This window comes from Chironomus tepperi, unplaced genomic scaffold (assembly GCF_022539635.2).
Source record: "Chironomus tepperi strain 1889 unplaced genomic scaffold, CSIRO-AGI_Ctep_v1 contig_171, whole genome shotgun sequence".
In the NCBI taxonomy this organism is placed as follows: Eukaryota; Metazoa; Arthropoda; class Insecta; order Diptera; family Chironomidae; genus Chironomus; species Chironomus tepperi.
Window position 1 is genome coordinate 82953 of NW_027226293.1, and position 27390 is coordinate 110342.

Genomic DNA, 27390 nt, shown 5'->3' on the forward strand with positions numbered 1-27390 from the left:
TGATTCAATTTAAACATTTTACTAGCTTTTTGCTATAAATCCACAACTTTTATACAATATTCGTTAGAAGTTATATTAAAATATAGCAAATTGTTCAATAATAAAGCAATTTTGCCAATGTTCAGTACTTAAAAATAACAAATATTGCTAATTAATTCTGATAATCAAAGGTTCAATTCCTATCATAAATATGTCTTTGCAATTCTAAAAATAAACCTGCGCTTTTTTATCCTTTTTTTGCAAATTTTCAAAATTCCTTTAAATTCCCTAAAAGAATTCCAAACCAAATCTCATTTTATATTCATCCACAAAAAAGAACAGCAACAACATCAATAATACGATCACTTCCTACATTTCTATTAGCTCTCTTCCTTTCCATGTCCTGCCTATATACAATTCACTATTATTAAAATATTATTTTTTTCTCTTCAAAGATCCTTCCGTCTTCTTCTTTTTGTTGTTGCTCTTCCTTATTTTATCAGCAACAAAAAAAAGAAGTAAAAAAAATTAGTTTTGGTTCTTTAAATGCTACAACGTACAACATTCGTGTGACCATGTGACCATGTGACACAACACACAATACATACAAATAAATGCAATTGCCACAACACATAAATTTCTTATGTCTATGTGGACACATGTGCTTGTGTCACACACACATATGTAGTAAATAATACGATAATTAAAGTAGAAAGAAGGAATAGAAAAAGTTTTTTATTTTAGTCTTGAAATACATCTCGAGTCGAGTGGACGTTACGTCTTCGTGTGACTTGAATTTCTGCCTGATTCTTAAAAAGATTTTGAAATTCTTTTGTTTTTTTTTTGTTCATTCGCGTTTGTAACTTTTTATTATTTTAGTAACAAAAAAAAAGAACTGTAAAATACGGAAAAAAGATCGATAAAAAGTTTATATTAAAATATATTTATTGCGTGATACTAAGTGTAATTAATAATTCATCAATTCTGCTGACTGCATATAAAATTTAATGTTTTTTTTTTTGTTGTTGTTGTAAAAAATAAATCAGTATAGTGGAAGTGAATACACACGTAGAATATGAAATAATCGTAAAGTGATCGTTAAAAAGGGTCAAATTGTAATCTGGTTGGGTACGACATTTGAACAACAAATCACCCACAAAGAAAAATATATATTAAATGTGAAAATTGAAAATATCAAGCTAATTATGAGTAAACGCAATGAACATAATGTGAGATAATGCAGCATAATTGGGAAGAGAAAGAAATATTTAAATGACAAAAAAATAAAGTTGAATCACGACTTAAAATGTTCAGCAACTAGTGTTGGTTTACCGTCAAGAATTGTGATACAAAGGTGACGATTTAAAGGTCGAGTGTTTGTGCTCTCTAGTTAAAAAAATAAATAATATTATTTTATTGAATAATTAACGAATTTTTAAAATTCAAACTTTAACGGACTTTTGAGATTTGAAAAAATTTGAACGAAATTTTGACGAAGAAAGATTCAAATTTTAAAGGACTTCTTAGATTTGAAAATTTGATTCAACGAAAAATAATCCAAATTCTAACGAACTTTTAAGATTCAAACGAAGAAAAAATTCAAAAAATTTTAACGGACATTTTTCATATCCAAAAAACATTGAAAAATCCCACAAACACAGAAAATTATCTCAAAACATTAAGTGCAGCGACACAAATAAAAAAACATTCCAAAAAGACTCAATTGTGTTGATATTTTTTATTTCGGTATAGACGCAAAAACACAAGAAAAACGATCAAGAGAACTAACTTGTGAATCCGGTTTTGAATTTGAATTGGTTAAAGGAATAAAACGAAGAAAACATATCGTTTCGCTGGTGTTGTGTTGTGCCTTTGTTGTGCCTCGTTGTGTTTATTTACCTTCTGAACTCAACTTGAGTTACTACGAGGCTTAATTTTTTTTGCCGTGCCTTTTTTTCGACGCTGGAGCACACACAAAAAAATAAGTGTGAAGAATTTTTAAAGCGCGAAAATAAAAAGCAGGAACATGATTATTTTGGAATTGATTCATTGATTTTTGACTGAGAAAATTCAACGGTAATTTAATTTTTATGATTAACTATGACGAATGGGACAATGATTTGTTTGATGTACACACACACATACATACATATGCATGCTCAGGCTGCATTCTTATGTAAACAACAGAAATTTGCAAGGGAATCCGTAGAAAAATATTATTTTTACTTTTTGCTGCTATTTTAATTGAATGAAAAGTCATAAAAATTTTTATTGCTTCTATGATGACGACGACGATGAGAAAAATTGAGAAAATTAGCTTTATGACTAAGAAAAAAATTTTTGCTGCCTAAGAAGATGAAAAGAAGAACGGAAATCGAGGAACAATAGGAGTGAACAAGAGGCTTTAAAGTGCTCAATTTTGCTGATTTCTTTAGAGTCAATGAGCAATAAAAGTGGACCTTGATCGAACTGTAAATTCCACTTTCAATGACTTTATGGGAAAAAATCTTCAATTTTTTGGTTCGATTCTCAAGAATTTTTATTTTTTTATTGCTGCAAAATCCAAGGCCAGCTGCAGTTTCAGCCTTAATTTACTTATCATTAAGTCTACAGACAATCCAAATTCACCACTTCCAATGCAGCCTTATTCTCATTCTTCTTATCATTAAGTCCACAGAGACAATCCAATTTCACCACTTTCCACTGAAAATCGATTAATCAAATATCTTTTTATCAAGCCTTACCAAAACTGTATCGATGATCCATCAAACAACGTCAAGTGATCACTTATACAGCTGCAATTTCTTATCATTATGCAGTTTATCAAGATATTTGGTATGAAATGTGTGAAACTTGTTTCATTTCCTTAGTTGATTATGAGTTTTTGGCTTCAATGTCATTTTGGGGTTGAATTACTTTTTTTGGACGAATGTGTGGAAAATTGGTGATTTTGGTGGGTTTGAGAATTGGAGGAGAGTTTGGAGGTTAGGAACCCGAGCGACACAAATGAAGAAGGCTAAATCAGGAAGCTTGTAGGGCGCCGCTAAACCTCTTTTATTAACGCAAAATAGAAGCCGCCTAAATTTGGCAGTCATATGAACGACAAACGGTAGCGGCTTCCATTTGGTATTAATAAAAGAGGTTCAATGGAGTCTTAAGGGTTCCGTGACGGAGCTTTGTTCATTTGCGCCGCATGGGAGAGATTATTTGAGTGTAAAAAAAAGTAAATTTTTGCAAAAAGAATCGAGTTGTAAGTGGCGATTATAAGAAATATTAATTTACTGAGATTCGAACTTCTGGTTTATAAGCGATAAAACCTTTCTTCCTTTCATAACTTTTATTATTTTGATTGAATGTTGATCTTTTTAAAGTTCAAAAAATATTGAAGACACAGATCAGCTTTGATCCATGGCTTCCTTTAAATGACAGCTTTATTGCTGATTTCGGTTTGTCAATAATCAGTAAAATCTTTGAGAAAAATAGAATACATGACTAATATAAAGCAAAAAAAAAACAGACAACGCTCCCGTAGTGAAAACTTATGAATTGTAAAAGATTCGAACTTAGATTTTCCTTCTTATTTTAACAAATCTTCTTATCATCCTTAAATGATTCGTTGCAAAATCAACAATATAAATTCCTACATTCCTCATATCTCCAAAATAAATTCTATCTGTCATATTCTTTATCTGATCTCAAAAAATCAGAAGCAATAAAATTACAACGATAAAAATAACTTTTAAAGACTTCTCATAAAATGCAATAAAAAATGCATATGGGCAGAAACAATATACACATCTAAGTGCAATAAACACAAGAAGAAGTAATGTAAGATAAAAAGAAGCAAAAAAAAAACTCAAAAAGCTATAAATAAGGATTTTTACATTAAAAATCACATCATTGTAGCTTATACACATTTTATTGTCTGTCTTTACGCACACAAGAAAGTGTAATAAAAAAAATATTGTTGTTGCACGCAATAAAAGAAATTTTAATAAAATATCGAGATTAAAATAAGGCAGTCAATGCCAGCTGCCAATTTGTAGTTTTAGATATAAAACAATCATTATCCATCGACCTAACAAATAACAAAAATGCCACAGCAGTAAAGCAAAAAAAAAATCTATGAATGAAATTTCAATAACCATGGGATGAATAAATATTCACATCAGTCAGTTCCAATGTCTCAATAGAATGCATAATCAATTTTTTTGGTTTTCATAAATTTTTATGACTTTATTCTCAAATATAATAAAAATAGAAAAAAAAGGATCATGATGAAATTTTATGATCATATATTTAAAGAGGCTATAGAGGGAGATCCGGAGCTTAAGAACAATAATACTAAAAAGGGGTTATATGTTGCAGCATGCATGCATTCTCATGCTGTGTTGAAGTGCTTCTGATCGTTAGACTCACATTCATTCGAGTGGTATCATAATTGTAAATTCATGACATTGATTCCATTTGCATTGACTGAAATTAAGTCATTGATAGGTCCCCTTAAATGATGCAAATTTTATGCATGTTGAACATAGCTTTATTGTCAATTTTTGATGGATTATTATTAACAGTTGATTAACCTTATCGAATAGTTACTTAACAATATTTGATTTGACATTTCTTCATCAATTTAATGATTAAATATGATGCATTATGAGAGCATTGCAATAAACATCATCAACCCTTTTTTAGACTGCACTGCTGGCTTTTTTTTGCCTCTTTTTTTTTGCTTTACATGAATAATTATCTTCATTTACATCTGGCATCTAATAAACAAAATGAATTGAAATGACAGGAAGTAATAAATTATGTATTGACTGCCCAAGACGCATAATTGAAAAATTTAACGAATTTTTGGAATTCAAATGTTTTTTTTTCTCACCTCGAAAAGTTTTTCGCTTAAATTTGACTAAATTTATTGTTATTGATTGCTACTGATGATGATTTCAGATAGAAAAAAGTGGCAAGCAACCAAAATTGTTAGATTTGTCGCAATTAAATAGACAAAACTAATAATAAATCAATTTTTACTTTAAAGCACATGTTCAAATTTAACGACTTTTTGAAATTCAAATGTTTCTTCCTATTTTCTCACTTCAAAAAGTTTTCATCTTCAAAGCATCAATTTTCTCACAAATTTAAATGACTTTCCACTTAATTTTACTTCAAAAAAGTAGCAAAAATAAATTTATGGCCATCCCATCGTCATAAAGTCCCAAACTAACAGTAAAAAAAATATGCAAGTCTGTTGTAGAATTTCTGATGAATTATTGCAAGTAATATGTTTTGCTGTACATCAAACAAATAAGTAAATATACATGTCATGTATGGATGGATAGTCTGTTGATGTGATAAGCCATGAGCAGACATACATACATAATATTATTGCTGCTGATAATAAATAATACACACACGAGAGCAGTGAAAGAACATGTGTATTTATGACAAGCGACCCATTCCGTTCTAATACAGCGCGATTTCTTTCATTCAACAGTAAAATTACTTACAGATAACAGCGTAAGCATTGATATCACGACTGACAAAAATAAACTTAACTGAATGTAAGGAGAAATAATAAAAAAGTAGAAGGCTGATAAGAAGGTTGCAAACACGCTTATTATTAGTGATTAAAGGAAATTATAATGGCACTGATACTACAGACAGCTGACCAAACATTCGGCGATGATTCATCACGTCGTCGATCGACATTTTATGTCGCATTATCAACGGAAGACTTGACATCACGTGAGGATGATGATGATGTTAAAAAGTCAAATGAAAATATTTATAATCCAAATTTGAGTGGATATTCATGTGATTGGAGTCTTAATGACTCAATTGAGAGTTCCGAGATGTTAAGAGAGAAATCAAATTACACATCAGATGATAGTAATCGATTAAAACGTTATGGTATTGTACTGAATGGTAGTGTAAATATAGACGATAGTAATTTAGAAGTTCATGCAAATCATAAACGTACCAAGACCAAAAATATTACATCCTCAACACCTATAAAGGAAATTGTAAAATGTAAAGAAATTGTTGAGCCAGCGTTGCCCATAACAGTAACAATAACCAGTCCAATAAAGGAAAAATCAAAGACATTACCGGTAAAAGAAACACAGCCGCAAACATTTCCACCAAAAAATTCATTCATTCTCAAGTCAACACCAAAAATATCATCGTCAATCAACTATACATCACTCTCAGATTCATCGGCTCTATTTCCACATGAACATAAGCCAACTGCATCGCCAAAGAAATCATTGAGCTTCATCCGGCGTACACATTCAACAAAATTATCACGTAACAATTCGCTACTCAAATCGCTGACGTCAAAATGTGTTGAGCATTCAAATGAGAGTCTACCGGTAAATGTTTATGACTTGACTGTTGAGAGACTCGAATTGTATATTAAGGCTGAAAATTGTGATGATTTGATGAAGGAGCTGTTCTTACGTGAACCACTTGATATATCGTCGTCGGATAGTTGCGAGAAAAATAATAATAATGCAAATCATAATAATCATAATAAGGACAATGATGACGATGATGACGTACATTCTGGTAAGAAGAACTACTTTATCAAACTTAATAAATATGTCCTTTTGAGTTTTGACTTTGAGGGCTCTCTTTGATGTGGTTGGGAAAAGGGGATTAAGTGGTTGTAATGAGTTTTTTGTCATTGTATTTGGGTAGTGGCTTTATGCTTTTTGTGATTTTTAGGATTTTTGAAGATATTAAGTTATGATTTTGCTGTTCATACTGAGTTTGGCACAGCATAGTCTTTAGGGCATTGATGTTTCGCTTGGTACACCAAATGTCAATCAATTCACAACTTAGAAGTTGGTTCGAATCCTTACAAAATCTGAATTTACAAATCGAATCTGAATCATCCAATTTCCCTTCAAATTCCCAAACATTTATGTCCATAAACACTCTCAACTCACTAAACAGACCCAGCAAAAACAAGCATTCTCAACCGTCAATTCACATTGTCAGCATGAAAAGATGTTTTCTTCATTTGTAATCCGATATGTTTTTTAACCATTTATCTTCTTCTTACTTCTCTGTCTACTTTAAAATACTGAGTTAAAAGACGGTTCCATAGATGGAAGTAAAAGAACCCATGAATGCATAATTTAATGTATGTACACACGACACCCTCACATTAAAAGATGAGAATAAATATGAAGAAGATCAACAATCTCTAATCAGACAAAAAAAAAAATGCAGAGGATGAAGATGAAATTGATTTTCATTTTCGTTCTTGCTGTTGTGCTGCCTTATGGAATGTTTGATGTGTTGGTGGGATTATGGGAAGAAGAAGAAAGTCCATCAAATGAAATAGAAAAGATAAATAATCGCGTCAATCCATAACAGCATGAATGAAATTTCCATAAATATTTTTAATAGTACCGTAAAGATCCACAACAACCAGACTCTCATGCTTATAATGTCGGAGTATTAAACGTCATAAAATGAAGACAAATATTGAACTTTACCGTGTAGAATTGGACGTTCCATCTATGGTAGTGTGATAAATTTCATAATGGAATTGGATTTTTTTCTTCTATTTGAGAATGTTTTAGTTTGGTTTGTGTGACTGACTAGATTAATATTGAGAATACTGATGAAATAGGCAATTGTGACTGTTAGAATCATGAGCAGATGATCGTTGCCACTTTTCTCATGCTGAATAACATTGAAATTTGAGTAGCATTGCCTGCTGGTCCTCAAAAATCAATAAAAACTTTTCGAAGTGAGAAAAATAATTTTAAATTCCAAAAAACCGTTAAATTTTTGAAATACCAAAAAGCGTCTTAATCCATTCCAAACCCAATCAGCATCCATTCAATTTTTCACACTAATTTCTTTAACATACACACGAATGTGTTTTGAACTTTTATGGCATTGCATTTATCGAGTTTCTTTCCATTAGCTCGTTGAATCTCTTCTTCATTCCCGTTGCTTTGCTGACGATGATACTTATCTCCTCATTTTCCACTCTCCTATGCTTTGAATAGAATTCTTTCGAGATGCATCATACTTTTTTTTATGCTGTGTATAGCATGCTGGATTAAAAGTATAAGAAATGTGTTTTGGATCTCAGCGGCAAGTTAGGAATTGGAATGTTAAAAAAATAAAAGCTGAGCATTTTTGGTGCCAAAAAAGAAATACAATTAGAAAAAAACCGAATGAATTTATATTGAGGATTCAAAGAGATTCGAACTCTGAACTTTTTTTAAAATTCTTTGTAATTTTGAGATGTAATAAACAAAAATGATATAAAAAGACATTATAATGTTCAAAATCAGTCAAAGTGACAACTCTGTATCCTTATTCGTATAAATTAGCTTAAACTCTACAGCATGCACACCAAGAGCAAAAAAATCCGAGATTTTTCATTCACAAGGGTCCCAATAATCATCTTAGTGCATCAAGCATCACAATAACGAAAGGATCAATTAGAGATGTTTTCAAGTGCCACTTATAAACAATAGATGATTTTTTTTTTTAGAACTAAATGTTCACCCCTCGTTGCATTTGACCAATTTTTAAGTCTTCTTCTTCTCTCATTGATGCATAGCTCTAACGTACAATTATTTCCGTTTAGCCGGTAAATTACATCATCATCAACAATCGTAAACAGAAGAGAGGACCTTTCTACTATTTTTTTTTTTTTTTTGGGATCTCCCTATTCATCATTATCGTATTATTATTGTTATTATGTGTGCATATCCCATTTGCAGTGAAATGAAAATCAATTATAATGTTTTTCAGACCTCTGTCCCTTACTTTTGTTCCTTTTTTTTCGTCTCTCATTTCACATTTCTTTAATTTTAATCGTCCGAACAAAAATAAGAAATTATTGTTAATTTATTCAAAACTATTTCCATGAGATATGGAGAAGTCACACAAATTTGAATTTTATTGTCGCAAATGGTAGAAATTAAGTGAAATTTTCTAAAGAAAGGGAGGGACGACATTGATGTTTGGGACATTTTGACCGAATGTTCGTTGACAAAAATTAAAAAAAATTCTTTCTCATGATTTATAAGACTTCCTAGAAAATTGAGAACGTTGACAAATTTATTACTAAAATTTATTGCTGTTTATGGCGATTGATCTACCTGAATTGGCTGGTACCTTACTGAATTGAATTATTTTTGAAGAGTTTATATATTCGTGGAAAAAAGTATATAAATTCTGTAGAATGTTGCTTGAATTGAAAATTCTGATTTTCTCTAGGACTTTAACTAAAAGACAGTGAGATTCCATGTTATCTTATATAAATTCATGTTTTAATATACATCCTAGAAATAATAATTCAAATATGTCTTTTGTAGAACAACACAATATGGAAATTTAGTAAAATAATAATAATCATCATAAAGTGCAAGTTCAAATCTCATAATACATTTTAATTGAAAATCTGATTCATATCTGAGTATATGATTACCTTTTTATTTTTTTTTTTCTAAATTTCCTTCTAAAATCTCCTTTAAAATGCGTCACAAACTACCTCCTAATTTAAATTCCAAACTTCACCGAAAAACCTCCCATTTTACCGTTCCGTTGGTCACACATTAAACAATTTTACCGTTTGACATGTCCAAAACCATTCATTCTTAAATATTTCACATTTTAATCAGGCAATTGCACAAGTCAGAATTCAGTTGAGCAGAAAAAAATGTAAAAATAAGACAATAACTCACCATCTGGTTCCATAATTTGACACCATGATCGAAAAAATATTCCATCTTCAACATGCAATCATGTCTAATAATAAACGTCCCAATCTAATTTTCCATCATACATAACGAACAACTTTATATATTTCAACAATAGTAATTTTCAATTAATGAGACACTTACATGAAGATGTAAAGATACAAGAAATTGTGTGTCGAGTTTGACTCAAGGAGAAGGGTTTCAATGCATGCAACTTTATGAGTTATAAGAATAACATATGAGATGAGATTAAGATGAAACTTGTCATTGTTGTTGATGCTTCTTTCGTTCTTCTTCATCTCTTTACACAATTTTATTCTTATTCTATTGAAAATGAAATGCAGTCGTCGACATTCTTCTTCTTGTTCTTATTCGTTTTTTCTTTTGTTTGGGTGAAATATAAAAATATAAAATTTTTTTTTTAGAGTGAGAATAGAAATTAGTGAAACTGTTAAAAATGTTGTTAAATTAATGTGACGAAATGTCTTTAAATAGATCATGAGAAAATGAAATCATGAAAAATATTGAGAGTAGAGTAGAAAGGAGCTGAGTTGGAGGTGATTGTGAGTTCTAATTTGAAACAAAAATATTATTTTGATAAAAAAAAATAACAAAAAAGACGAATGATATAAAATAAGTTACGAACATTAGAAATTATTTATAGTGTTCCATGGATAGGATTCGAACCATGTTAAGAAATTGCATTTTATCAATTCTTTAAATATGTATTTAACTCAGTTGCATTGGAATTTGGATAAATTGACAATATAAATCAAATCATTGCCGCATTGACATTTTCGTCGAAACCTGGATCTTGTCTTTAGATTACTACTGTCGTCTCTAATTCCCAGCATCGCACTTTTACATCGTTACTAGCAGAGTAATCTCATGAGATCTAGACTCAAACCAACTAATATTCTTCGGATACACAAAACCATTTGAATGAAGGAATCGAACTATCAACTTCTAATGAACTTCAACTACGATCATTCCATTTGAATACAGCGTCATGACCTCATTGACAACAATCCTTATAGCTACCTTAATGACCCCCTGACGGCACTTTTTGATCCATATTGACAGAAAAAAATAAAATATTCTCCAGCTTACCATCCAAGAATAGAACTCCATCCAGCTAAATTCCACAAAAACTCAATTTCATCTCCCTTAAATACTTATTATCCAATCAACAAATAAGCTATTTAATAACCATAACAATTACAATACCTTCTTCCCGTACTTCAAAAAAAAAGCTAAATTCCATCTTCATCTACACCTTGATATACTTCTAATTATTCTATTCATACCAAGCATATAAAATTTAGAAATAAAATAGAAAAAAGAACGTAGAAGAAGCGACAGAATAAAAATGGGAATTATTTTGATTAAATTACAGACGAAATATACGCATTTGATGAGATTATGTTGAATGAAACCTAAATTAAGCGCGGTCTCTTACATGTCCATCAAAAAATGTATATCGTATTATTTAATTTTGGATGGAACCATTGAAAGTAAAACGACATAAAAAAGAAGAGTGATATTGAGCATATGGATGAAAAATAAGGATTATTATTGTTATTATTGTTACTGCCTGTCACTCATGACAAAATTTTTTTTTCTATTTATTTTCCTTCACTTCGTCATTCAAACTTACTCGCTCTTTTTTCTGATTTCACATTTTTCATGCTGGTGAACTTGTTTAGAGGTTTTGGAGGCTGTCATACCTGTACTTATAGAAGCTGGAATCAAATTCAGCCTTTTGTGTTGGGCAAAAATTTCAAACTTAATACCAACATGTATATTTTGTGTCTTATAATTAGATTCGATATGGTGCCGAGCTAAAGGTTTACGCAATGGAATTTGTATTATTTGTCAAGAAAACACTTTTATTGAGCGAGTTTTAGAAGGGTATTGATTTGCTGAGTTCAAGGTTTGGTTGGCTGGGATTATGAGCTTGTAAAAATATAGTTGAAAATTCAAAATGGCGGACTAATTTTGAAAATTTGTTATTTTAAGTAAATAAAGAAGTTAAAACTTCTAAAAGTTGTTTCAAACTATCGTTGCCATCGTCTATTTGCTTAATTTATGTAACTTTTAACATTATTGTGTCTGTAGCTTGAGAATTTTTAAAATTACTTTTCGAAGTGGAGACAAAAACAAAAAAATTGTTAAAAATTTAAATTTCTCGTTGTAAAACTGGACATAATTCATAGAATTTACTCAAAAAGAGCGCTACATTAACATAAACAAACATTTCAACATTCCTAACAAAATCAATTCTTACAAATCTTAAACTTCTTATGAAAAAAAAAAAAATTAAAAAATTAGTTTCAATAGTCAAAGAAATTTCACGGTTATAAAGGACCGAATTAAATAATTTTTATTTACATTCTTGATTGAATAATAAAATAAAAATATGTTTCTGAATGTATAATGAATGAGAATATCTCATCTCATTCCGTCCGATCTGTTTCTCCGCATAAACAATTCTCCCAACATGGACTTAATAAATTTATTAAGTCGAAAGATGTAAAGTGAAAATTTTCACTGCAGTATATAATTCTATAACGTTCATTGAATAGATCATAGATGATAATCATTGGACTTTATTGCCATTTTATTCAGTTTAACGTTCAACGAACATTGCGAATTCTCTTTTAGATGAAAATAAGAGTTAAAGTAAAAAGAAATTTTCGATTAAATGATGATTAACGCAATATATTTAGTGTGAAAAATGGTGACTTGGAGTTTCTATTGAATTTGGATGTATTTAAATTAGTAAATTAGCGAAATGTATATGTTCAAAAAAATTGAGATATAGACGATTGCATAAGCAATCGTTTGATATCAATTTCATGCCCAAAGGGGCGAAGGTTCGAATCCCCCCCTCTCACAAGAAGTGTTTTTTGGAGATTCGAAATAAAATTTATTTTTTTTTTTTTTGCAAAATTCCATCAAAATCTCCTTTTATTCCATCCAGACACATCCAGTTCTCATTCACTTTATGATCCCATGCAAAGAAATCGCTACAGTTATTAATAGCACATTAATTTATGCTGAGCAAAAAAAGAGACAAAAAACTTTCTCTGTATATGGACACATATTCAGCATATCTCATATCTGTATGCTCACCGTCTCGACAGCTAGTAAACTTAATAATGTATAACTAAAATGATTGCCGTAATATCTTTTAACTTTATAATTGTAAGTTAATCTGTTGACAAACAAAGAAGAAATGTGTCGATTGGATCCGACCGTTGTGGTCGTTTAGATAATGTGTATGAGTTATGCAAATTGTTTCTACAATGAATACTCGATTAATGAACAACAAAAATTGTTGCTTTCTCATCTAAAAAATTAGAAAATTAAGGGGAAAGTTGAGGAAGCTAATATTCATAAATCTGCGCAATCAATAGCCAGTAGTTAAGCAAATAAATGGTAAATTAATCCATTCTATATTGAAAAGAAGCAACAACGTTGTCGATACGATCAACAATCATAAAACGAAATTGCGATGTACAGCATGGTCAATTTGATTATTTTGTCGATGCGAGATAAGCAGAAGCTGATGAACTAATCACATATAGATGTGTATGGCTTTGTTGCCAACTTTCACGCTCGACACTATGTCATTCACACATGATGTGTTATTTATGTACATGAAATATTTATGTATGTCGCTGTCTTTTGTTTATTTGTCTTTTAAACTTGCATTCAATTGAGATGAAAGGAAATTTGTGCCGATTCTGTTGATTTTATGTATCAAGTGTGAGTGGACATACATTGTGTTAATTGTTGACATTTATGAAATGTGTCGTTTCGCAGTATTGAAAGAGGTTACTAACTGAGAAATTGTCTGTAATTGACCAGATGATAAAGACTGTGAATACTTAATTGATTTGCAAATGATTTTGCTCAGCCGAGCAAATGACCGGATTACTATGATTTATGTTTTTTAATGAATTTTAATCAATCAAAGTATGAGAGTTATTTGACTTGATGCTTGCCACTTTTTTGGATAGATTTACATCTTAATATTTTAGTAAAGCTTACTTTTTGTGTTAATTTAATGCAAATTACTTTCTGAAGTGAGAAAAATTCGCCATCTTGAATTTTGTTATCTTCAGATTCAAAATGATAATATTCGTTAAATTTCGAATGATTTTTATTTAAATTGTCAACTTAAGCTAGCAAATAACATGAAATCTGCCAACATAACCTAAAAATTTACGATAAGTTCACTCTAATCCATCCACCTAATGAACAAAAGTAATTATATTAAGTCTCACAAAGAAAAATATAGAAAAAGTAATAAATTAAAAGCTAATTAATGACTATTGAGTCAGCCGAACATCAACTGCCATTTTTACAGATATAATTTTCACATCGCATACACTATCACAAATTTGTAATCGACCGTGTCTGTTAGCCAGCTCTAAAAAGAAGAAACAATAAAGTCGAAAAAAAAAACTTTTTAAATAATTTACAAATCACGTCAGCATTTTGTCTTCCTATTTCGCAATACAATATCAGTGATATATTTGTTCCTCACTCCCGAATACAAAAACATCTGACACACAAATGCTGCTAATTGATGTGCATATCGATATTTAGACACTGCCAGTTAATTAACTGCTTCGAGATCCAGTTAACTAGAAATGTATGTAAATATGTGGATGAAGAGGAGAGAGAAAAACAATAACAATAGCCGGACACATTAAATAACATTTTTTTTTTTTCGATTTCCGGACCTTATTGCAAGCAACATCGGTCACAATGTCGATGAATATGTTTCATTTTATGCCTGTGCTTATCTTTTTAGCAGTAATTATGCTGCAATATGGTTTTTTTGATTTATTTTGGGAATTTTAGTAGAAAATTTGTGAATTTGGGTCAAATTTTTATAAAAGTTGACCTTTAACTTCTTCTAGACTATGATCAATCGATTCTTGCCACTTTTTTGAATATTTCTAATCATTTAAACTCACAAATACCTTATTCTATAGCTAATTAGGCCAAAAAAACTTTTCGAGGTGACAAAATCCACCATTTTATTTATTCAAATTTTAAAAACCCGTTAATTTCTCATTCCTCAAAACTGCGCTTCCAATAACTCAATTGAACTCAAACACATTTACTAATCCAGCTATAGAACAATGCAAACCACAAAATTCCCATAAACTCCCGTTCAAAAATGAATATTGTTCTATAGAAGGCTAATTAGTACCGTATATTGACTATCAAAATTCGATTCTCTTTAACCAGCACTTCCAAAAAAAATTAACAATAGCGGATTTTTAGAGAAAAATAATATTAATTAATAAAAAAAAAGTTTATGATCGAAAAGACAAAAAAAAAATGTGGTCACCATGTGGCATATAATCACAAATTTTTTTTGCAGCTTGAGGCTGGATAAAATTAGCAGTTCCCAATATGTACGCGATGTTTTCGTTTCGAAAAGTCATTAGATGTACACATTATGTGTATCTTTATAGCCACATTTGATCTGTAATTTGTGAAACATCCAGTTGTTTACATCTGCTGTATGGACATGCCGGGAGGAGATTAACACAAAATTCTAAAATAGAAGCACATTGCGGTAGATTTGAGAGTTTTTGACAGTTTTGACAATTATGCTGGTAAAGAAGTAATTAATTGACAAAAAAGGGAATCCAAGGCAGATGTGGATCATTTACTATTACGAAAAATGGACATGTTTGATTATATCAACATCATGCGATCACGATTATTATTGTTATTATTATGTAAAGAAATAATCTTATGATGGCATTCATTATTTATGACCTCAAAACAATGACAATCAAGGCATACGTAGAGGAGATGATGAGAACATAACTGACTAAGATAAAGGGATGTCTGCTTGTCTTGTTGTGGACATCTTGGAATGTGTTGATTTCACTTTATACTGTGTGACTGCATATTTCTCTCTGTTCCCGTTTACAGCCCAGATACATATAATTTTTTTTGTTGTGCTTCTTATTCATCTGAGTCAACAACAAAAGAAGATGAAAGGGTTTTCTTTCAGGTTTTTATTATGTGCATGCGGTTCTTTAAAGCCTGTTCAAAACTTATTCTTTTCCTGCTCTTAAACTACTCTTTTTTGCGTCTATGGAGAAAGTTGTTCCTTACTCTTCCTACCATCATCATTTTAATAATGATTAGATTCAGTGATTTGGAAAAATGACGAGTAAATGAAAGTGAATTGCATAAAGAAATAAAAAATTCAACCTAATGGGAAGGAAAGGCTAAAAATTGAGGGAAATGAAGAAGAAAGATGAAGACGCATTAAGTTTGTTGTTCAACTGTCACACATATGTTGACCATTCGGGCTGATTCATGTTTAAAATTAGAAAAGAGACGACTTTATAGCATAATTTCTTGGAAAATTTAAGATTTTGTAAGAGATTCATCGGTTTATGACTTATTGGCTGAGTCAGTGAACTATAAGAAATTTATTGGATGAATATTATCGAGTAATTATTGGATTATTAGATTTAGGGATAGGGTGTCATTTAAACAATCAGTTTTATGTTTTGAAACAGTTCAAAGAATGTTTGGTTACATTTGGCTTTTGTAATTTTTGAGGTTATGTTACATGTGAACAACTCAAATGATATTTGAAAATAGTCTTGCCACTTTTTTAAACAATTTTATGAAAAAATAATCGAAAATGAATGAAACACTAGCTCAAAAATCGCAAAAAACTTTTCGAGGTGGAAGCCAAAAATTTTAAATTCAAAAAACCGTTAAAATTTTTGAAATTTTGTTTTGAACTTTTTGATTCCTAAATCACATAGAAATATGCAAAACTATATCAAAATCCGTTAAAAACCATAAATGCGCCTTATCCACAAATCCAAAATTGACCCCATTTACAAACTGTAGCATTCATGCTGTGTACATGCCGGTTGTCTCCTTCCTAATTCATCTAAGCATATTAGCATAAGAAAATAGTTCTTCACAAATGGAGTTATCACATAAGCGCGAATGAATATGAATAAAAAAGAACGTCACAATAATTTATTAATGAAATTTATATGCAATTTTTTTTTTGTGTTGAGGGTTTGGTGAATAAAAAAAAATGTGAAAAAAAGAGTAAGAAGGGTTAAAATTGTTTCACACGCAGTAAAATGTGACATTGATGATTCATGCGAGAAGGTCAAATAAGGATGCTAAAGGGAGCTGTACATGATGATTATATTAGAAAAAATCCTGAATATGCTATGGCACTTAAGATAATCTTATTTTTTTTGGCAATTGTTTAGAAAAAAACCTTTTTTGCGTGTTAGAAATTTAAATTTTTACCTGTTTATGCCCTGATTCTTTTTTGGCTCCTTCTTTTGTCCTCAAATTCTCTTCTTCTTTGGTCTCCGTCTTGAATGAAAAACCAATTATGATGTGAAGTGTGCAATTTTTTTTGTTGCTCAAAAAACGAACAAGAATTATGAAAAAAGTGATGTTTTTATTATTTTTTTGGTCGTATATAAAAAAATACTTGAAATTCTTGAACAATTTAATGTGTTTTTCGGGGAATAATAAGAAAAAAATTAGAATGTTTGAAAAAAATTCATGTAAAATAAAATAATGTGACGAAAAAATGTAAAATGCTTATCATACATATGTTCTACAGTATATAATGCATGCTAATTTAGTTTCGGCCTTGAAGTGTTGAATTTTTAATAATTTTTTTTAGAGACAACAATACAGTCAGGCGCTTTTAAGACGGAAAGTCACGAAATGTGACTTGGCAATTTTAAGAAAATTATATAAATTTTAAATGATAAAAGTTCATGTGATGAGCCATATGGCTAATGGTCTAATTCACTTTGATGGTCATAAACGTCTAGTTAAGAATCATTCAGCATAACTCAATTAAATTGTTATTTACGGTATTTTGAATATAATTAACGGTCAAATTAAATTTGAATTTAAATTAACGGACGAGTTATGATATTTAAATCGTATTAAAAGAATATAATCTGCAGTAATCTAGTTTCGTAATTAAAATACAATAGAGTAGTTCATGCTAGACAATAAATCACCGATCTAGTTGATTAAGCATTGAAAAATTTGCAAAAAATACAAAAGTTTGACACAATTTAAATTCAAAATTTCCGTTAAAATCTCTTTAATTATGAACTAAACGATTCATAACTTTTTGCAGCCAAACAATCGAGTATTATAATTAAGGAAACAAAATTCAATTACTGTTAATGGTTTCTATTGCGAATATTAATCAAAAATTCATTGAGTGTTAGGTATTGTGATGGGATTTTGTCGGATTAACATCAATCGAATTTAAAGTTCCGTATTTGTTCACAATAGTCTATTTAAAATGCAGTTCAAGTTGTGCAATTAAATCATTTTGTTATTTTATTCAAATCTTTCTCTTTATAATCCAGTTTAAGTTAATTTAAATTCATCAAAATTAACAGATAATCTCCTACAATTAATAAAAATAATTCACAATCAATTCAATTCCATCAGAGTCAAGACAAAAGTTAACATTTCTTCCCATTAAAGTCATCAAAAATTAAAAACAACTCAATTTTAATTGACTCGATTCATCTTAAATTGAATGATTTTCATTATCAAATTAAAATGTCTTTTTTTGACTTCCTAATTTTATAATAAAAATAGACGAACAGAAGCTGAAGTCATCGTCTTGATTAATCTTTATTTGGTGTAATAAATACTCCTGTCGATTCCCTTTTTCTTCCGGTAGTCTTGAGAGAGATTTGGTTGAAAAATTTGAATTTAAATTTTGGGAATTTAATGCGCATTTTTATTAAATATTAAAATTTCAATTAACTTTGATCAATTTCTGAGCAAAATTTAACGGTTTTCTAAAATTCAACATTTTTCAGATTTTTTTTTCTCACTTCGAAAAGTTTTTTGAATAATTCTCGAGTTTAAAAGCATATTTTAATAAACTAATAAAACCATAAAATTCTATAGCATGGCAAAGGTTGAACAACAACATATTGAGCGAGTCCAGCTCATTAATTTACACAATATATTCAAAAATATAATTTTACATAAAACAAACAATTAAAAAATTTTTAATATGCAATAAAACTGGAATAAAACTATCAAAATATTACCAATCTATCATAAACAGCCAGCCACTCATCCTTAAATGCCCCCAAAACTCATCAAAATAATTTATACGTTATGAACAACAAAACGAATAGAAGGAAGATTGATTAATTTACATCATTAAAATAAATGTGTAGCAAACACATTCGTGACTATAAATAACAGAAAGTCTCCTCATCCATTCCAATAAATGACAAAATTAGAAAGAGCAAGAAATAAAATAAAGAATAAAAATTAATTAACTGTCCCTTCCTGCTGAACAATTTATTTAAAATACCATCATGTTTTACTAAGAATACTGTTAATGTGCGACGATCATTCTTCTGTCTATAACAGCCACTAGCCAGTTGACATCCTAATTAAATTTATCTTTTCTCATCTAAAATACCAAAAATTTTGTCAATTTTTACTAATTTTAATTCCTTTTTTTTACAGACACATCTTACGAGAAAGCATGCCGACGCGGATCAGCACCCAGCACACCGATGCTTACTCAAAAACCTGAATCATCAGCCTCACGATTCACAATATTTTTCTCAAAACGGTAGGTGACAAATTTTCCATTTTCGTGACAAATTTCTAGGTTAAGTTTAAATTTAAATAAATAAAAAAGTTGTGGAATGACTCAATTCGGGGTGGTTTTAATGTGTGAGGCATTTACAATTATTTTTGTATTTTTTGTTTTGTTTTGGATGGAATACATTAATTATGGGTGAAAAAATTAATCGAGCACATGATCACGCACGTTCATTATAATTTTTTGGAATTTGAAGTAAAAAGAAAATTGATTTGAAGAATTTTTTAACAAAACGAAGTAATTTTTTTGGTATATGATTGTGTAGTTTTGGACTTGAAATTGATGATAATGAGTTTGTAATTTGTGTAGAATTATTGATAATTTTATGGCGAATTAGTTGAGATGCAGTATATCTCGAAGAAGTAAAATACCAATTTTTAGATAGCATGACACCTCATAATACATTGTAACTAATTCAACCTTTAAGAGCATAATTTAGTAGAAATCACTTTTGCATGATTATTAAGTAACTGAGACTTATTGACGATGTAATTCAGCATATAAAATATGTGTCCGATTGGGCTCATACCGCGATAAGACTGCTTGATACCCTCATTAACGAGAAATCATATGCTGACTTTCAAAGTGTTCAATCATACAAGATGCATTAGCTACCAAAGTATGCAGCTAGTTTGGAAACTTCCAACAATTTCATTGAAATAATCCAATCAATCGAACTTTTTCAAATAGATATAAGAATTTTGTCACATTTACTGCAACCATGTTCCTATGTGGAGCTTAGGATACAACAGAAGGCTTTCCATCTGACTCTGTTGCTGGCTATGTCATCTAGTTTGTACAAATTCTCTGTCCGCACGTTGAGCTGACATTCTTTCATTACTGTTCTGCGCCAAGTAGCTTTTGGAGCTCCTGGTCGCCTTTTTCTTTGTAGATTAAATTTAGTCACAAAGCTAAAATCTTGTGGTAGCTCAGTTGTAGAAACACATAAGAAGGATTCGCAGAATATTGGATCGAATCCCACACAAGAACCATTCTTCTAATAATCTAAATAGACATATTTTCTGTTAATTAATCATTCAGAAGTTTATAACGTATTCCCGAAAGGCACACGGTCTTAAGAATTCGGAAAAAGTGTTGATAGACAGACGTGTGACTCTGCCTTCGAGTCGAATTCAGCAAAATCTGGTTTAACCAAAAGAAGCCCTGTCCTAGGTTCACTGTTCTTTGACTTTTTCACGTCATATGACTTCTGGAACTGTAGTAGATCCAGAGCCGATGTTGCTCTTTTCGAACCAAAGCTGATTATTCAGATTTTCAAACTCACCAACTATTTATAGACGCTACAATACTTCCAATCATTGCAATAAAATCATATTGTACAATAAAACTACATTTCCATATACCATAAAAATAAAGTCTTCGTCCTCAAGTAGTAGCAAGTAAAATTAGTATGTAACGTTTTGTTTTGTAAATAGCATTTAATATAGTTCTTCAAAAATCAATTTTCAATTCACATTTTTATTGCACATTTATCATAAACTCAATTAACATTCTAATTTCCATTTCCCCCCATCCGCCACTTTTTTTTCTTCTTCTTTTTATGCCTACCATATATAATTAACAGTCTGAGCTCGTTTAGATCAAATCCATTAAAACGCACAAAATCGGTGACAAAATTGGAGAGAACGAAACGAGGCAATGGAAGCGGTGGAGGAATTCGTGGATCACGATCGCATGAGAGTCTGTTATCCAATCATGCTGTAATGTCGACAATCGGTGAGTCTAGCAATTCATTACTTAATAAATTCATTGGATAATCAAATTTCCCTTTTAATCCACAACAGATTTATCAGTAATTGGAGCAGTAGGAGTCGCACCCGTTCATTCATCCGTGCTCGGACGACGTCATTGTTTTCAAGTTCGTGGAGGACCACGTGGTGAACGCTATTACAGCTGTGGATCACGTCAAGAACGTGACCTATGGATTTATAGTCTAAGAAAATCAATTCAACCAAATGCTGAAGGTATACGACGAACAGACAACTCATTAAAAATGTGGATTTATGAGGCGAAAGCACTGCCACCAAAGAAAAAATATTTTTGTGAGATATGTCTCGATAAGACACTTTACGGACGTACATCGGTGAAATTACGAACCGATTTATTATTTTGGGGTGAACATTTTGATTTTCCGGATATACCCGAAATTAATGTCATTTATGTCAACGTATTTCGTGAATGTGAAAAGAAGAAGAAACGTGATAAGCATGTACTGGTTGGTACTGTTAAAATTCCAATACATGAAGTCACAAGTCGAACATTTTCGGAAGATTGGTATCCAATTATAGCCGATAAGCATGATAGTTTAAGTAAAAATTCAACAAAGGAACCAATACCAACATTGAGGATTAAGTGTCGATTCCAAAGCATTGATATTCTACCAATAGATGTATATTCACCATTTCAAGCATATCTTAAGGAGCATTACAAAAAAATTTGTGAATGTTTAGAGCCAGTGATTGGAGTTAAAGCCAAAGAGGATATTGGACAGGCTTTAGTACTATTTATGCATCATCAAGGCATGGCAGCTGAATTTTTAACAGAAATTATAACACTCGATTTACTTCGTGTCGGTGATCAACGGTTGACATTCCGTGGAAATTCTCTAGCCACAAAGAGTATGGAAGCTTTCCTTAAATTAACCGGTGAACAATACCTTCAGGATACACTCTCGTCACCAATAACTGAAATAATTACATCAGAACGTGATTGTGAAGTTGATCCACTAAAGGCAAGTGGCTCTCTATCACGTCAACAACAGTCCTTGAGGAGTGCTGTTAAGCTTGCATGGAATGCTATTTACGACAGTCATCGACAATTTCCATCACAACTTCGGGAGTGCTTTGCCACCTTCCGTGAACGTTTATTAAACATAAATCGTGAGGACATGGCTGATAATTTAATATCAGCAAGTATATTCTTAAGATTCCTTTGTCCTGCTATTTTATCGCCGAGTCTATTCAATATTACGAATGAATTGCCATCACAACGTGCGACAAGAAACTTGACACTTGTCGCTAAGACACTTCAGACACTTGCAAACTTTACGAGATTCCAGGGCAAGGAGAATTTTATGGAATTCTTGAATGATTTCCTTGAGCAGGAAGCTCCTCGTATGAAGGACTTCCTTAATAAGATTTCGGTGAGTAGCTTTAATCTATGACATCTTTAAGTCCATTAATTAATCAATTTCATTTCCAATTTTAGACACGCTCAGAACTCAATCACACCGATACAATCCTTGAATGGTCAGGCTACATCGACCAAGGCAAACAACTGTCAGTCTTACACTCACTTCTCACCGAGAATCTCCCAAAATTACCACCACAAAAGCAAAATGAAATGACACAATTGACATCAATACTCGATCGTGTTAGTCAAATTAAAGAATCAACGGAGAATAATTACCAACGGCACTTATCGGAACAGAATTTCCAATCAATGGACAAGTTGAATGGACGACAACCATCGATGAGCTCATTACATGGACTACCATGTCAACCAAATCCCGAACGAGGAATTATTCGTGGTGTATTGACACCAAATTCATTGCAGAAAAATATTGTAAGTATTTATTGGATGTAGAAAGGTTTAAAGGGTTGAGGGTTTCCATGGATCACATTTGATCTATACGGCCAGCGAAGTAAAGTAAAATAGAAGGGTTTAAAATCGGGGTTTGTCAATTTTAAATTCATGTTAATTTGAAAATGACAAGAAAATGACGATTGTCAGAGGTTCAAATCCTATAGATATTAAGAACATATTTGAGAATCTTCTGACTTTATTTTTACCATTTTTTTTAGTTTTGCTACAACGATCCAACTGTCTACTCCCTCCTAAACGGTGAACAACAAAAAATGAGCTTCAATCCACTCCAGCATTCACATTCAACATCAAGTATCCAATCATCTCATCTTCATAACAATTCAATCATGAATAATAATAATACAAACAGTATTCAACATCATAATATAACTAGCACTAAACGTGATAATTATTATCAAATTACAAGCAGTTTGGCTCGTAATGAGCCAAAGAGTCCGGCATCATCATCGATGCGAGCAAGTACACTGCCAAGAAATAATCAACAAATTCAAAATGATGAGACTAATATCATACAAATTGGACTTGATCCGAGTAATCCATTCTCAAGAAAGAGTCCAACACCACGTATGCATCAAGGCTTATTGACAACAGCAAATGCAAAAGCTCAACCATCCGTATACACAAATGGACGTCAATTAAATGGCTCACAATTGAGTTTAATAAGTGATCGATCACAGAATCAATATTATCATATTCAGCAACAGCAACAACAACATCATATTCAACGTACAAATGCATTGAATTTAGGCATACCACATACCGAAGCTGGTTCATCATCATATGAATCACCAAATAGTAATATGCCACGTGATCTCGAAGATTTTGATGACTTAATTAAATATAGTGAGGAGATGGAACAGCGACAACAAAAACAACAGGATCCACATGGTATCCATCATCATCCAAATTTAAAGGCAAAAGGTAGTAATGTCTCAATTGGTCATTCGTCTGGATATCAATCAATTCAAACGCAATCACAGAGTTCCAGTCCAATTGAAAATGTGATTATTTCATCAAATGGCCACCAAAGTGTAAATGGACAGTCAATTATTCAGCAAAATATTGAGTTCTTTAATGCGAAAATTCAAAATTCAAGTTCATCAAGTAACGCAAGCACAACAACACGTCCTACAAAATTAAATGGAAAATACGGTTATATAAGTCCAAAATATTCAGTCAATCCACCACTCGCGTTCAAGAATCCACTTTATCAACTACAAAATGGCAATAATATTGATGCAAAGAGTTCATCGCTGACACCATCAAGTAGTGAGGAGAGGATAACAATTGATGAGAGACAAAATGTATTAAATAATAATAATTTAGTATCATCATCGACAAACGTGCCGGGTGTCATCGATACATCATCGCTTAATGGACGTAGAATGGGCAGTAATCGAATGCCAAGAACAAATCCACTTGTTCAGGTAAGGAAATGAGTCATGTTTATTATTGTGGGTTTGTTAGTTGAGGTATCTTAAGGACTGTATTGTGGTGGCTATAAAGAATACAGTTTATTCAGCGGAGCTGAATTCAGCGCCGTTCAGCTGAGCTGAATTCAGTGTTTGGCAAATTAGCTGAACTCAGCAGAACTGAATTCAACATTGTTCAGCTTAGCTGAATTCGTTGCTATTCATCTGAATTCAGCATTCATGCTGCTGGACTGAATTCAGTGTTTGATAAATTAGCTGAATTCTGCTGAAATTAATTCACTACTATTCAGCTGAGCTGAATTCAGTTCTACTCAGCAAAGCTGAATTCAGCACTATTTACAGTATTGCCAACAATATAGCAAAGTCAAATGTAGTTAAGCTCTACTCAATTCCACCACATGCCATCATAAAAATAGATCCGCATACATCATAATCAACTTACAATTTTGATCAAATTATACGCATTCTACATGTTTCCTATTCTTACCCTTTTGCAGTATAAACGTGATGATGGAATTTACGACAATCATCATAATAATAATAACAATAATATTCCCAACATCAACAATAATAACAATAATCAGTTGGCATATTTCAACAATCGATATGAGCGTCGTCTTAGTGTTGAGTCGGCAAGGACATTATCAGACAGTTCAAGTGATACAGAAGGTAAGAAATAGAAAGAAATTCCGTAAGGGAAAAATTTAATATACGTAAAAAATATGTTTATCTTCACAGTTCATCATCATAAAGAAGGCAAACGACGTCGTAACATGAACAAATCGTCAATCGAACAATGCGAGAAAGAAATTCATCGATTACAATCGAGTGTTGATATTTTACGTCAAAAATTGGAAGAATCTGAGTTAAAGGAGACGAGCGATAGTATTGACGCATTAGCGAACCAGAGTGACAATAAAATTAGAAGTATTATATCAAGGTATGTTATTTTTTTTCCACAAGTATTTTGGTTGCTATTTACGTTTCAAGAGGAATTGAAATGAAAATATTTTTATTTCCAAAAAAAAAAAAAATGGTACGTGCAATGCCTTACCATGATTTTAATATGATATCTTAAGAAACTTCCAAGAAGGTCTGGGTTAAGAGTTGGAATTAAATTAAAATGATTTCTATCAAAAAAAGTGTAAACATCATTGACCTTGATAATGTGTTTTTTGTTTTGCAAAATCACTAGAAGTGCTTGATTTTTTTTAAATAAAATTTTTGCTAAAGTGCTTCATCCAATTTGTGTCAAGACGCTTGTTGTCTTGGTAAATTACATTGAAATGTGGATTTTTCTTAAGATAAGGAAATATCAAGGAAAATTTGAATGCGACATTAATTTTGCCATGTTTTTCTACCAGAAAATCTACTCAATTTGATCCAGGTTGGCTTCTTTTTGAAATTATTTGAGAAAAACTTTTTGAAGTGAGGAAAAATTTTCTTAGAAAATTTTGAATTCTGGAAAACCGTTACAATGGAATTTAATTTTCTTTCATTTTAAATACCATAAAAAGCCCTTCAATTCCTCCATAATGACTCTTTAAAGAAAATTCACCGAAAAACCACTAATTTTCCATTTCCCTTTTTTATCATTCTACATTCTAGATTGCTGGCAATGGAAGAGGAACTTCGACGTGAACAATACAAAATGTCTCTAATAATAAATCACAAGCAACGCGTTATCGAGGCACAAGGTCAACAAATTGCAGAGCTAGATGCTGCCAATAATCGTCTATTATCCGAATTGACATGCTTAAGAAATCGATATGAGATGAAAAATGGAACTTTCACCGAGAAACAAGTGTTGGCTGTAACGGAGGATGATGACACGACCAATTTTTAAAATATATATGAAAAGAGATAAATTCACAAATGTTTAAGTAGTTAATTAAGTGTAGATGACGACAAGAATTAATGTTAATTTTGTGGAACCAGGAAAAAATGCCAAAAATTTTTAAAAAAACAAGCTGAAATAGAGTTGATAAATAATTCATGAATTCTTTACTGCAATGTACATTTAAATTCATAACAAATTATTCACCAAAATTCCCCCAAAAAAAGAACCATAAATTTTATTTCTTTCTCCTTTCCATCTTGTAACTTACTTAGACCACTGACATGATATAAAATGTATTTAATTTTAAGGCTTATAGAAATCCGGTTCATAAGTTTTGTATTTTAGTGCATTATGTGGAATGACAAAAGAATTGTCTGACCCAGGGGAATGAGATTGTTGGGAGGAGCCTTAGATCTTTGGTATTATGAAATATGATTGATTATTGGCCTTGCTTGATGGAGAAGGTGCTCTCTTAGGTTAAACACACTTCATTAAGAGCATTGGAACAAAATTGCACATGACATATGGTTCATAGGCATTTCCTCTTCAAAGCTATTCTAACATTTAGTAGGCTTGCTCTTTGGACCTTAAGATTCATAACATTAGTGCCTGTAGTCTTCATAAGATGGTTTTGAGCCACGTTTCCAGTTTGTAGAATTTGAAAGAGGACATTGAGATTAGTTTCTCATGTTGAGACTCGAACCCATAACAACTTGGTTGGTGTATACTAAATAAGTCCCAATGAACTAAACCACTACACCACCGAGCCAGTTCGACGCATATAATAACTAGGAATACCTCGTATACATATCCTGCTCTGATTCAAGGTTCTCTAATTAGAAATGGAGGATTAGGTCCAGTTTTCTACAAAATTGTAGCTTTCATCTTATTCAATCTCATCCTAATCCAACTATAGTGCTCAATTACAATCCAAAAGGTCCAATACATCTGTCAATTGCAGAGCTCGTAGTATAATTGTCGACTCAAATGCTCGACTCCATGAAAATGTCAACTCAAATGGCTCGACTTAATGAAAATGTCGACTCAAATCGACTCAACTCCATCCAAAATTCG

At 31.3% G+C, this 27390-nt stretch overlaps 1 protein-coding gene across 1 annotated transcript; it reads left to right on the forward strand.

The window, feature by feature from the left end:
• Window positions 1–737: 737 nt before the first annotated feature.
• Window positions 738–27141, forward strand: raskol (Ras GTPase-activating protein raskol). Its single transcript, XM_070638227.1, has 10 exons — window positions 738–2055; window positions 5492–6549; window positions 19275–19383; window positions 21002–21153; window positions 21222–22579; window positions 22645–23001; window positions 23241–24470; window positions 24974–25145; window positions 25215–25416; window positions 26085–27141. Exons 2-10 carry the CDS (start codon window positions 5625–5627, stop codon window positions 26320–26322), a joined length of 4743 nt encoding a protein of 1580 aa, XP_070494328.1. The 5' UTR covers window positions 738–2055; window positions 5492–5624; the 3' UTR covers window positions 26323–27141.
• The last annotated feature ends 249 nt before the right edge of the window (window positions 27142–27390 follow it).